At 46.0% G+C, this 14,089-nt stretch overlaps 1 protein-coding gene across 1 annotated transcript in view; it reads left to right on the top strand.

The window, feature by feature from the left end:
- The first annotated feature begins 12,336 nt into the window (after window positions 1-12,336).
- ARHGEF28 (Rho guanine nucleotide exchange factor 28) overlaps window positions 12,337-14,089 on the top strand; it is a 137,199-nt gene continuing 135,446 nt past the window's right edge. The window contains 1 exon segment of the mRNA XM_017350622.4: window positions 12,337-12,549. Within this exon segment, the coding sequence (XP_017206111.3) occupies window positions 12,465-12,549 (85 nt within the window). The 5' untranslated portion in view covers window positions 12,337-12,464.

Genomic DNA, 14,089 nt, shown 5'->3' with positions numbered 1-14,089 from the left:
ATTTTAACAATTGTTTTTGGTAGTAAAAATTGGCAACTTACTGGGATTCTGCAGAGTGTTCTAAGCATAATTTGGTGTTCTTATCAAGCATGTTCTTGCCTTTTGTATGTGTGGCTTTATCGTTTGCTTGAAGTTCTCCTTGTGGAATGTGAATGGAGCATTTTTCTTTAAATGAGAACATTGGAGGATTTATTTTTTAGATTTACTTATTTATTTGAAAGTTAGAATTACACAGAGAGAGGGAGAGGAGAAGAGAGAGAGAATCTTTCATCTGCTAGATGGCCACAATGGCTGAGACTGGGCCACGCTGAAGGCAGGAGTCAGGAGCTTTTTCTGGGCCTCCGATGTGGGTGCAGGAACCCAAGCACTTGGGCCACCTTCCATTGCTTTTTCCTAGGCCATTAGCAGAGAGCTGGATTGGAAGTGGAGCATCTAGGACTCGAACTGGCACCCATAAGGGATGCCAGCATCACAGGTGACGTCTTTAGCCGCTATGCCACAACACTTGCTACCAGTGGGGGATTATTGATGAATTTTTATCACAATTTAAAAGAAAGCATTTGGAGGATTTTTTTTAGTTTAATAAAACACTACAATAAGACATGAGGAAACTAAAGTCTTCTTGGACATGTATACCTTTTCTTTTTTTTGTTTTCTTCAGAGTGAAAAAAAATTATTAAGCCCCAAGTCTAGGAAGCTATTTGATACAAAGAGGGGTCTAATATTTGGCCTTTTTTTTTTTTTTTCTGAAAGATGTAAAATAAAAAGGAGTGGTGAGAAAGTGAGAAAGTTGGCTAGGGTCAGGGGTTGCTAATCAAACCCTCTGTAATTCTGTGTGTGTGTGTGTGTGTGTGTGTGTGTTTTTTTACAGGCAGAGTGGACAGTGAGAGAGAGAGACAGAGAGAAAGGTCTTCCTTTTGCCGTTGGTTCACCCTCCAATGGCTGCCGCGGCCGGTGCGCTGCGGCTGGCACACCGCGCTGATCCGATGGCAGGAGCCAGGAGCCAGGTGCTTTTCCTGGTCTCCCATGGGGTGCAGGGCCCAAGCACCTGGGCCATCCTCCACTGCACTCCCGGGCCACAGCAGAGAGCTGGCCTGGAAGAGGGGCAACCGGGACAGAATCCGGCGCCCCAACCGGGACTAGAACCCGGTGTGCTGGCGCCGCTAGGCGGAGGATTAGCCTAGTGAGCCGCGGCGCTGGCCTTTTTTTTTTTTTTTTTAAACTATTCCCCTTGGAATTGGAGCTTTGCTCCATCCCCAGAGGAGCCTGAATTAATTGGCCTGTGGTGTAGAATGCACATCAAGCGTTCTGGAGTGGCCCAGCGACTCTCAGGTGCAGCCACGGAGGGGAGTGTTCTTGGATTCTGTGTTTATCCCAGGCAACTGCGAAAAGGAGGACGGGACACCCATTTGTGTTGGATCTGCAGACGTGGCGCGGTTATCAGCATACTATAGCACATCTGGGGAAGTAGGACACTGCAAAGATCTCCATACTCGAAATGAGGTGATTAAGCCATTAAAATCATTTTTGCACACCAAGAAGGAATCGCGTGATTAACTTGCCATCATCTGTTGGACTTGGAGACACGGCGGGGGTGGAAGTGGTGACTGGTGTTCGCACTGATGCCATCAGGGACTGTCATAGTGTCACAAAGATGTTGCTGTTTGCATTAGAACTAACTACAGGTGGCGCTTGCCACGTTTCCTTTTTCTTTCACGTTACAAACTGAATTTGTGAAATGCAGTGGAGGAAGGGGAAAAATGGCAGTTCTTTTTCTGAACTCTAATTTTTTTCCTTCTCTGTAGTAAGCTCCTCTGCCCCAAATAAACCAGCTTAATGAATAAGTTAATTCAGGGGCCAGCGCTGTGGTGCAGTGGATTAAAGCCCTGGCCTGAAGTGCAGCATCCCATATGGGCGCCAGTTCTAGTCCCGGCTGCTCCTCTTCCAGTCCAGCTCTCTGCTGTGGCCTGGGAAAGCAGTAGAAGGTGGCCCAAGTCCTTGGGCCCCCGCACCCACATGGGAGACTCGGAAGAAGCACCTGGCTCCTGGCTTTGGATCGGCACAGCAGCTCCGGCCGTTGCAGCCATCTGGGGAGTAAATCAGTGGATGGAAGACCTCTCTCTTTGTCTCTGCCTCTCTCTGTAACTCTGTCTTTCAAATAAATAAAATAAATCTTAAAAAAAAATGAATAAGTAAATTCCTTAGGGTCTGTCCCTAAAGTTCCCTTCGCTTCGATGTTAAGTAAAATTATTAGATTATAAATTTCAAACAAGTATAACATCTTAAGAAAAATTACGACTACTTTGTAAAGCATGAGATAAATGAAAAATAAAAAATATATTCTGGAATGGTATTGATAATATTTGCTTTATGGAAAGTTAGAATGAGCCCCAAGAATTTCTTTCCGTTTCTTGTGTTAAAGCAGTTCAGACTACAGGCACTGCCGAAAGAACCTCCGGCAGGGGCTCCCTGGGCAGGGGCTCACTGCAATGAAGCACAGCTATGTGAATTTAGGCTTGGCTTTGTCTTTTGAGCTGAGTATCCAGGAGTTGATCTTTGGAAGGGACGCTAGGGCGCTTGGGATTCTGGTTGGCTTTCATGCCAGGCAGCAGGAGCGCTAACATTTTACTGGGACAACTTCTTTAACTTTCAGAGTGGCTCACTTGGAAGGCATTGTCAGGAACATGGCCCTTACTTCAGGGGAGAGCCATCTGAAGTTAGGCTGCACGTTGTGAGAGGCCCCTAAAGGGACGTGTAGCTGTGGTATGGGGAGAAGTGACGCCATCGGAGCTCAAGCAGGGGTCCACTGGGAAACAGTCTGTAGTGCCTTCATGCTAATGAAAAGAAACACAGCGACCAGAAGAGAGGGGGTGGCCGAAGGTGTCTCACACGTGAGAGGAAAACTGCACTGAGCCAGGTGGCCTCCGCCAGTTCTTCTTTATCCTTTTAGTTTAACTTAATTTAATTTATTTGAAAGGGAGGGGGGGCAGACAGAGAGAGAGAGACTTTCCGTTGACTGGTTCCTGGGTATCAGGGACCCAAGCACCTGGGCCGTCTTCCACCGCTTCCTAAGCCATTAGCAAGAAGCTGGATTGGAAGTGGAGCAGCTGAGACTTGCAGCGGAGTCCATGCCTGTGTCTCAGGAGGCGGCTTTACTCACCTTGCTGTAACGCCAGCCCAGCCGGGTTCTCGACCTTTGTCTTCCAGTCAGATTTCAGTTGCTCTGTGATGGAATCACCTACCCCACAGACACCCAATGGGAACTTCACATGGGACTGTATTAACCCCGAAGTATTTGTTTCTGATCAATCAGAATTATTGTCAGTATCAAACATCCTAATGTCTAATTAGCTCCATCAGAGTTACATAGTAACTTCACATAATAGGAACATAAGCAAAGTAAAGTGGAATTGAATACTCACAGTCCACCTATCTCAATAAGAGGTGTATCCATTCCTTTTGCATTGATTTCACATTGAGTCAACATAGATTCTAAACTTTTGCCCCCATTTTTTTAAATTTAAAAATAAAATTTTATTTTTAGAACAGTTTTAGATTTATATACATTATTTAGATTTGCTTACTTTTTACTGAATTTCATTTTTTCTGCCCCAGGATCTCATCCAGGTCCTCATATTCTATTTAGTTACCATATTTCCCAAGACTCCTTGGCTGGGCTAGTTCCCCAGACCTTCCTTGCTTTTCATGCTCTCGACACTTTTGAGTACCTGTCAGGTATTTTGTATGATGTCCCTTGAGTGAGATCTGTCTGTGAGCTTTTGGACGACCACGTAGGTGAAGGGCCGCTTCCATCACGGCGCTGTCATCATTGTCTGTCACTGTTGCTGTTCCCCTTGATTACTGGTTGCCCCACTGGAAGTCGCTGTTCCCTGCCCCCTCCCCTTGCTATAGACATTGGGAGGAGGTGACGATGGGAAGCCCACACTTTAGGGACAGGGAGTTTCTGTACACTTCCTTATGGGTGGGGTGCCCACGTCAGTTACTTGGAATTCTACCTGAGAGGGCTATAGCCCCCTCCTCCACGACTTACTGAAGCAATGACTTATTTCAGTTTGTGTGGTGTCATGGATGTTTATTTTAACCTTGAGTAATAATCTGATGCTACTTTGTGGGCAGAGTGACCCTTTGCTGTATTGTTTTTATACGTCTGCATCGTTGTGTGTGTGTGGTGAAATTATTCCGTATGATTCTTTATTTGTACATCCAGGCCAATATGCGTTTGTCAAAATCCATAGAACTTTACAGCACACAGAATGGATTTAATGTCTACAAGTAAATGTCAGGCGGGGAGACGATAGGAAGGAATGCAGAGCATGAGGAGACAGTCTAACTCACAAGAGAGAACAGACTGGCTGAAGGGAGGGGACGTGTAGACCTAAGGAACTTTGGAAATGAGTGGCATCTCCAATAAAGGCAGAAAACTTGACTTAGCACTAACCTCTAGTTGATCAAGTTTTCTTACAGAGGTGTGTGTTATCACGTGTGAGATCACCACACATGTATACCGGCGCTGAGCAATTCAGTCCATGGATCATGGATGGTAGGTGCCAGGTTTCTCACTGTTGGAGTGGGAAGGCCAGGGGAGTACAATGATCCGTGTGGTAACAGATTACAGCTGTAGACATCGGCGTGCTGGTCACCTAAATTAATACAGATGTGCACAGCTGCAGAGAGAAATATTTGCAGCTCTGCCTGTGTGCACCGGCTAGCATGCACATACATCTTTCCTCGAACTGTATGTTGAGAGTGTCTGGAAGCAGCAACATCCCAGTAGCATATACAAGATGAGCCGGTTCTTTCAAAATTAACATTTATTTATTTATTTGAAAGTCAGAGAGACACGTACAGATAGCAATCTCCCATCTAATGGTTTACTCTTCAAATGCCCAGAGTAGCTAGGGTGAGGCCAGGCTGAAGCCACGAGTTCAGGTCTCCTACGTGGGAGAAAAGGACTCAACTATTTGGGCTGTCACCTGCTGCCTCCCAGGGTGTGCATTGGCAGAAAGCTGGAGTCTGGGACAAAGCCAATATGGGATGTGGGTTTCCCCAGTCCTGTCTTAACCACTGCACCAACTTCCTGCCCAAACAGCCATTTTAATAAACCAGCATGATGCATCACGTTTTATGTGCATTTTGGCATCAGAGCTGTGGAGTTAATAGTTTAGAATTTATGTTGAACTTAATTATTTAAACTCTTAGCCAAAACCTCATAGTTAACTTATTTGTGTGTGAATGACCATATAACAGTCAGTGGAACATTAAATTGAACTTAAAATCTTGAAATTGATGAAAGGAAGTCTGTGAATCAGTGTATGGCAGATAAGGAACTTTTCTTTTTTAGGAGTTTAGGCAAATCGGGATCGGAACATGATCTGAATAGACGGACAGCGTAATTCTAGGTGTTGCTCTGTGTCCGAGGATTCTTCCTCCAGCAGGGATGTCTCCCTGTGTTGGCCAGAACGAGATATTTTCCAGTGCTGCCCCCTCCACCTCCTCTCCCATTCTGCTGAGACTCACGGCTCCCGTCCTTGCTTCTGCCACCTGCAGGCCCCTCACTGCCACCCTCCACAGCAGCCCACGCCAGATAGAAGCGCAAGCCCTGCCAATTTGTTATTCAGAACAACTTTGCACATGTGCCGTATTACGCTCAGGAACTTCAATATTGAAAAAGAGGCTCGCGAAGGTCTTTTCTCCCCTCAGAGAATCTTCAAGGCAGCACTGTCTTGGTAGTGATATTAAACGTGGGTGGTGGAGGGGACACTGAGATACAATGCGTTCTTCAACTTGTCCCTTCTGTCTGCAAATCCGTTATTTTCCGGCTCGGAGGTGTTTTGCTAATTCCATTTTTTGTCTTTATTGTATGCAGACAGATCATCTACAGGTAGTTTCATCTTGCTGACCTCCCAGATTGACCTCATTTTTTTTCTTTTAGAAAATCGGGTGATGTCAGAGGCACATCAGAAACTCTGCAGGAACGTGTGTGTGTGTGTGTGTGTGTGTGTGTATGTGTGTTTTCAGATAAATAAGAATAATAAAGGTAGGTAAGATCAAAGCATCCTGATTTTTTCAGAAAGGTGCCATCCGTAATTCCAGTCATGAAGATTTACAAGAATTGGCACTTGGCTCAGTGGGTTAAAGCCTTGGCCTGCAGGGCTGGCAGTGTGGCTCAGTGGTTAAAGCTGTGGCCTACAGAGCTGGTATCCCATAGGGGTGCTGGTTCAAGTCCTGGCTGCTCTTCCCATCCAGGTCCCTGCTAATGTGCTCAGGAAAGCAGCAGAAGATGGCCCAGGGGCTTGCACCCACATAGGAGTCCGGGAAGAGGCTCCTGGCTTCAACCTGGCCCAGTCCTGCTATTGAGGCCACTTGGGGAGTGAACCAAAGATTGGAAGATTCTCTCTCTCTCTGTCTCTCTTGCTCTCTCTCTGTAACTCTACCTTTCAAATAATTAAATAAATATTTAAAAAGTAGGTAATGTTATAACAAGATATTTATAAAAAAGAAAATTTATGAATCACCATGTTCTCAGTTCATATCTGTATTAGGAAAATTTGATTTTATAGGCCTTGCAAAAAAACTTTGGGGAGGGAGGGGGGGAGGGAGGTTGGGTGGAAATCACTTACACCTCAGGCGGCCCCGGAGTCTGAAGTGAGTGGCAGACTGGAGGTAGGAGTGCCTCGCTCCCTCCAGCCTCTCTGGGAGAGTGCGGTGAAGATCCTCATTCTGCACAGTGTGGCGCCAGTTGCCAGGGCTCCACCCTAGGGACCAGCATGGGTTCAGGTAGACCTGCCTTTGTTGGGTCTGCTGCGAGAGGGCCTGGAGACTTCTCAGGGATTTTTCAGGAAGGCTTTGACTCTCCCTAATGTGTACCTGACGCTGGGAGCCCAGGCTGCCGACGATGTGGTGTGTATTTAAATGGTCCCTGCACTGACTCAGGTTTCCAGGAAAGACTTGCCCTGGCCTCAGAGGCCCTGCCTTGTTTTGTCTAAGTTTTTTATGACTTTATAAGAATGGTGTCTAGTAGTGTTAAACACTCGGGCGCTGGTGGCCTAGAATGGAGCACAGCGAAGCAAATGCTCCCTCTGCTCCTCTCCCTCCTGTTGCTGGCTTGCTCTCATTCTCCTGGAACGTCCTTGCATTGCCACGCCTCAGTTTTGAAATTCAAATCATCACTCCTGAGGTCAAGATTAGATGCTCTAGTGTCTGTAATATAGAAGAAAAATATAATGAAACAGAAACTTAGATTTAACAATTATATATATTTTTGGTTTTAAACATGTATTTATATCTCCTGTTCTCTGTTTCACTCCCCACACACCCGGATCAGCCAGGGCTAGGCGAGGCTGAAGCCGGGAGCCAGCTACAGAGTTTGGGTCTCCCATATGGATGGTAGGGACCCAAGGACTTGGGCCATCACTGCTGCCTCTTGGGGTGCACATTAGCAGGAAGCTGGAACAGAGCAGAGCCAAGACTCAACCCCAGGCACCCCGAGACGGGACGCAAGTATTCCATGCAGCTGTGCCAAATGACTGTTTTTAAAGCTTATTAAACATTGTTGTATTAAGTTCTTTACTGCTATAATTTCATTTGATCTTCACAGTACTCTTTTTTTATAATACATATTTTATATGTGACAACTAAGGTTCAGAAAGTTATAAATGACTTGGTCAGGACCACCAAGTAAATAAGTTACAGAGCTGCTAATTGAGCCCAGACATGTATATCTCAAAACCATGGTTTTTCTTTTTTTAGCTTGTGATTTTGTAGAAATGTGAGTAAGACGTAGTTCCTTCCCTCAAGGAATTTTGGCGCCCATTGGATGATAAGGAAATGCTATAATTCAAATCAAAATATAAATACTGCTTTGAAGAGATTAAAAGATCTCATAGTGCATTTTCTGGTGCTGTAACAGAATATGTGACGCTGGTAATTTACAGTGAACAGAGTTGTTTGTCTCGGAGTTCTGGAGGCTGGGAAATCCAAGAGCATGGTGCTAGCATGTGGTGAGGGCCTTCCATGGCAGAAGGCAGAAGGGCAAGAGAAGGCAGAGGCTACAGAGAGCAAGGTTGGACTCGCTTTTGTAACAAATGCACTCCCTTGGTAACTAAGCCACTCCCGGTAGCAGCATTGATTCCTACATGAGGGTGGGCTGCACCTCCCAATACTGTTGCCTTGGGGATAAGATCCCAGGACAGGAACTTGGGGACATTCAAGCCACAGTAGCAGAAGGTGATGTGTGTGTGTGTGTGTGTGTATGTGTGTGTGTGTCGATGATGATAAAGCAGCAGGTGATGTGTGTGTATGTGTGTGTGTGTTGATGATAAAGCAGCAGGTGATTGTGTGTGTTTGTGTGTGTGTGTGTGTGTGTATGCATAAATGTTGAGGATGATAAAACATTTCCATAGGGGTCTTCCAGAAAGCTGAACCTTCAAGGCAGCAGCATTTGCCCTGGATGATTATAACCACATAGAGGTTATTTTCTAAGGAAGGGCTTTTCTAATGAAAGAAGGCAGAGTGAGATGAAGGCATCTCACAGGAGGTCATTCATACTCCTTCATACTCCAGCATTGCAATGTTTGTAAGATTTCTGGGGACCAGGTAGCCTGGTGATATATCTGCCAGCTACAATTGTAATCAACCCGTCAAAGCAAAGAGGGTCACACACTGAATGTGAATGAGATGTAAATAACGTTGTGAATTAATTTACATGCAATTATAGAAAATGAGATAAGTGACCCCCCTGCTCCATTCAGGAGAAATTCTTTGGTAAGCAAGAAAATGAGCTGGCCTAGAATTGAAGGGGAAGGTGCAAATGATATTTTCCACCTCACTTTCAGTGTTAATTGTGCTGTGCTGGTCAGTGGAAATCACTGCATTCTTCAAAAAAATTTGATAAATTTGATAACTGGAAAAGCAGATGAGGACACTGGGAACCGGGAACCCTCTTGATATCTGGAGTACGAAGTTCATGTGTGTTGGCTGGGTAGTTCTGAAGGTTTGTTGTCAGAAATATTTCTGTGTCTGGGGCCTAGGCCACCACCTGTGACTCTGGCAGCCCCTGTGAGAACTGGCTGGAGTCCCAGCTGCTCTACTTCCAAGCCAGCTCCCTGCTAAAGCACCTGGGAAAGCACTGGAAGATGGCCCAAGTACTTGGGTCCCTGCTACCCATGTGGGAGGCCTGGATGGAGCTCCTGGCTTTGGTCTGGCCCAGCCCTGCCTATTGTGGACATTTGGGGAGTGAGCCAGCAGATGGAAGCTTTGCCTCTCTCTCTCTTTCTCTCTCTTTCTCTGTAACTCTGCCTTTCAAATAAATAGGTCTTTTAAAAGAAGAAATATTTCTGTGTTAATCATCAAGTAGTATGTAACTGGTCAGAAAGGACTGCTTTGGGGAAAATTAGGTTCAGACAAATCTACTGGCACCTGACTCAATAGAAATGCTTCTACGAAGTTCACGCGTCTCCGTCTGGCTGTTGCCCTGAAGTTCTGATCTGTCACTGAAGCTCAGGGAAGCAGCTGCCTGCTCCGGGAGCTTGCTGACCTGTGGTGCATCAGTCTCTGGTTCAGTGGCTCTAAAAACTTCTCTGGGCATGAGGATTGCCTGGGTTGGAGGTTGGTGCCTGTTTTAAGTGCAGGTTCCTGGACCACCCCCAGAAATTGATTCAACAGGTCTCATAATCTGAATTTTAAATGGATTATTTCCCTTGCTGCTGATGCCCTTAGAGAAACCCTGCCCTAGACTCCGCTCTCTACAGCGGTAGCCCCCTGAAAACACGTGATCATATTTCTGACCAGCTCCGTGGGTCATATTACTTTAATTCTGTTTGTACTTTAATCAAATCGTGTTTCCCTCTTTCCCACAGCACCAGGAAAATAGAAAAATACGGCATCCCACACCTTTGGTGAAGCAAGGGTCCACAGAAACCGCCACCATCAATTCAGAATGAGGGCTTTGGAGGTTCTCACCTCCTCAGAAATTTGGCATTTCAGAGGGTCTTTCAAGAGCAGTGATGGGGGCTGGTGCTGCAGGACAGCAGGCTAAGCTGCTGTCTGCAGTGCCAGCATCGCAGGGGCACTGGTTCAAGTCCTGGCTGCTCCGCTTGGATCCAGCTCCCTGCTGATGCATCTGGGAAGCAGTGGAAGATGGCCCAAGTCCTTGGGCCCCTGCACCCACCTGGGAGACCTGAATGAAACTCCTTGGTTTCCAGCTTTGCCTGGCTGTTGTGGCCATTTGGCAAGTGAACCAGTGGATTTCTCTCTCTCTCTCTCTCTCTCTCTCTCTCTCTCTCTCTGTAATTCACACTTCCAAGATGCAGCCTAAAAAGAGTGGCAATGCAGAATGCTAGCAGGCTGTCCAGAGTCAGCGTGTGGTTTGTGTCTGATGAGTGCCCGTGCCAGTGGAGACAGCCATGGGCGCCATGGACCTGCACACAGCCCAAGTGCTCTGTGGAGCTCACAGCACAGTGCTTTTTTCTACCCCTAAATACCTTCCTAAAAACAAATATAGATTAAATATTGTTATCTATGTTTCTAAACACCTCATAGGAATTCTTGTAGATTTTCTGTCAAGACATGTTTTTAATCAGCAGATACAAAAATTACCATAGCTGTCACGTGAAGGCACTTCACCTGCAGGTTGTAAATCTTTCGTTCATTCAGCAAAGGCCCACAGGGTCCCAGGCAGCCGGTTGGGCTCTAAAACAGACTGAAGGGAAATCCTCATCCTGATGACTCTGTATTTTTTTTTAAAGATCTGTGTGGGGAGGCGTTGGTGGTATAGTGGCGAGCAGAGCTGCCTTCCCAGCTCTATATGAATGTAAGCTCCTTTACCTGCTGTAATTTATGCTTACAACTATACTCTGCTTACTAAGAACAAAATGCAATGATTCCTCAATAAAATGACACAGACTAGAAAATATGTTTGCAGTTCTTTGCTCTTGGTTGCAATGCTTGCAACTATGTTTTAGTTGTATTGTTTCCCAGTCGTATGTTTACGTAGCAAACCATATAAAAACACAGTGGTGATTTATGTAATTCAGACTTTGATTTGAATTTGAACTTCACTGGCTTCTCCCCTTTCTCCTCTTCTGTCTGTGCCACTCCATCAAGCTCTACCCATTCAGACAGGATTAGCTGTCACAGAGCAGGCGATGCAGCTGTTTTCCTGCACAGCATGGCCTGATACTGCCAACAACTTGGAAAATAATTGAAGTGATGAATGCTACTTCAGATGCATCCTGTCATGTTGCAAACCTGCAGAGTCGCATGCATCCTTATCTGGTGTCTGAGGTCCTGTGGTGTCTTTGGGCATCAGTCGACAAAACAAAACACACAACACACCTTGCTATTACTGCTACTAAAAGAAATGTTGAATGAGCCTTCCCTCTTAAGACTCGGGATATGCTGCCCTGGACCCTTGTCGCTGTAGTTGAGCTCATCTGTGTGCCTGGAGAAGCGGGGAAGAAGTTTGAGCATCACCATGATTTATGGGGAGGCAGTAATAGGCTTCTACTGAATGCTAATTACTGCGGAATTGTTTAGGGAGACTGTGCAAGAACGGTTGGCTTGTGGTGAATTAGTCACTAGCTCTATTGAGATGGACTGAAAGTATAGACCCAAGTCATAAAGGCGCCCAAATCCTTGGGATCGATGGCCAAACTTGTTTACGGCTCATGAGAATGCCCCAGTTGTGCTGAGCGGTAGGAGATGAGTTTGCACAGATCCCAGAGATGAGTGCAGTTCTGCCTGGAAGTTAAAGCTTCCAGCTGCTTGAAGATGAAAAGGACGGGCAGACTGATTGTTCAGTGAGCTATCCGAGCTGTTTGGCTCCTAGATCTGCAAAGCTGTTCAGGCCGCCCGTGATGTGAGAGCATAGAAAGCCCTGGAAAGAGCCCTAACCCGAATCCGCTGGCCTGCCTTTGCCTGTGCATCGAGCTTTCTGGCTGTCCACACACATAAGCCTCAACCTTCATCTCCCAGCAGCGCAGAGGGTGGCTTTGTGGAGAGGCGATCTTCCGGCTTCACAGCGAAACAAGCGCCTGCCTTGGGAAGCTTTCCTTGGGTCACAGGCAGCTCTCTTTCAATTCCCAGCTACCTTCCTTCTTTATTTCCATTGCCAGCACCAAGACGAGGGGAGTTAATGATTCATTTGCTCCCAGCGACCTTTTGAATAACTGGACTGCGATGTATCGGTGAGGCGCTTAGCTCCCCCGCGCTCCCCCTCTCCCTGGCCTGGCGTGGCTTTAATATTTACAGCCTCCTTGTCGGGCTACATGCCTGAGCGCCCGAAGCAAGCAAAACACTGCTTGCCTCTCCCTCCCCGGTGTTGGGGAGCTGTTTCATCCAGCTTCATTCCTTCCTTCTACATCACGCGGGAGGCTTGCCTCCTGGCCGGGACGAGTTCTTCCTGAGCGGACTGTGGAATCCGTTCACTTCGCCAACACAGAAGGATGGATTCTGACTCCGACTCACCTTTTAACTACTCCTGGCCTTCCTTTCCCAAAATGAAGATTCGCCGAAGGGCATCCAAGCAAGGTAGATCGCGGTATCTTTTCTTTTCCCCAGAGCCAAAGTGGGACGACTTCATATGCTCGCCTTTCTCCTTGTTTCTTTGCCAGCCTGTTTTGGGATGAAGCACATGTTTATACACGTCTTTAGAAAACTCTTCTCTGTAGAAATGTTTTGCAGGTAGACTTCTGGGGGGAAAATCCTCTTTCCTCTTCTGTTCCTTTCTCTTTGTAGCCCCCTTGGTCTTAGTATGCGGGAGTGACTCTGTTAAAAAAATGATAGTTTAGTTCAAGGTCAATGTTTTGGATTCATTTAATCAGAGTTACCTTGGAGTTACCCTGACAGTAAAGAGTCCTGTTGATTTAAACATTTCCAGTCCTCCTGGGATATACGGCACATGACGCATGTGTTCCACCCCCGCTTTCTGCTTTTGTTTTAGTGTGCGAGCATATGGTTATTACATCTTTTGTACATAAGCAATGCTGTTTTATTGACTTTTTCAGTTGTTAGAAGGAGGAGAATTTCAAATACTAATTTCAACAGAAATTATAACATAAAGCTCACTAAAAATAATCACCAAGCCTGCAAAATCATTTAGCTCAGAGGAAGAAGATCCACTGATTGGTAGTGGGATTAATACTGTGGTGGGCTTACATTATTGCCTCTTTCTTGCCACCCTCTCTGTGGTCAAGCCTCGGACACCAAGGAGCAGGCCGAGTTCCGGGGCAGTGTGCTGCCCTGAGTCGCTGCTGGGCTTAGCAAGTGGCCGTTGTTGGCTTCTGAGGGTTAGAAAAGCAAGAAAGATGGTGAGGAGTCCTTCCTACCTCTCTCCTTGGGTAGGGACTCCCGAGATAATATCTGTGATGCACTCGGACAAGGAATATCCGCATGAGCTTTTGCTGGCAGCACAGGTGGGCTTCTGAGGCGTCCCTGCTGCGTGCTGCTGTGGGACCAGGCCTGCCTCGTAGAGCAGAAGGACTTCCTGTGCCACCTGCACTTCGGCCAGCCTAGAATGCACCCCAGCTTCAAGGATCTTCTTCTTTCCTTCTAAAACAGAATGGAAGTGGTTGCTTTTTTGTTGTTGTTGTTTTCTCTTTGGCTTTGAGCAAGGCCAGTTCCAGGAATAAGGTGAATTGGCCGGCCAGGGTGAGGCTTCAGAGTGAACACATTTTGGGTTCTGCTCAACTGAAATTGCGCCGGGGACTTGATTAGCTTGGATCCATGCACTATTTTCTTGTTACATTTTAAATGCTTTTTTTTTCCCAAGAAACCTTTTATGTAAGGAATACAAACTTCATGTGTTTCCTAAATACAACTTCAGGAACATAGTGATTCTTCCCACTGTACCCACCCTTCTTCCTCTTCGCTCTCCTATTCCCATTCTTATTTTTCACTAAGATCTATTTTCAAGTAACTTTATACACACACATTTAATTCTATAATCATTTTCTTCTTAATTTAGATCTATGAAAACGGTTCTTTCCATTTTATTCATTTTATTGATGTCATAAGAAAGGGATTTATACAAATAGTATTTTAACAGAAAAGCCTGTGTATCTCTGAGGGA

Source organism: Oryctolagus cuniculus, chromosome 14 (assembly GCF_051225735.1).
Source record: "Oryctolagus cuniculus isolate XC-2025 breed Fujian yellow rabbit chromosome 14, ASM5122573v1, whole genome shotgun sequence".
NCBI classification, from domain to species: Eukaryota; Metazoa; Chordata; class Mammalia; order Lagomorpha; family Leporidae; genus Oryctolagus; species Oryctolagus cuniculus.
The sequence above is the reverse complement of the archived record's forward strand: the minus strand, read 5'-3'. Positions and strand labels throughout refer to the sequence as shown.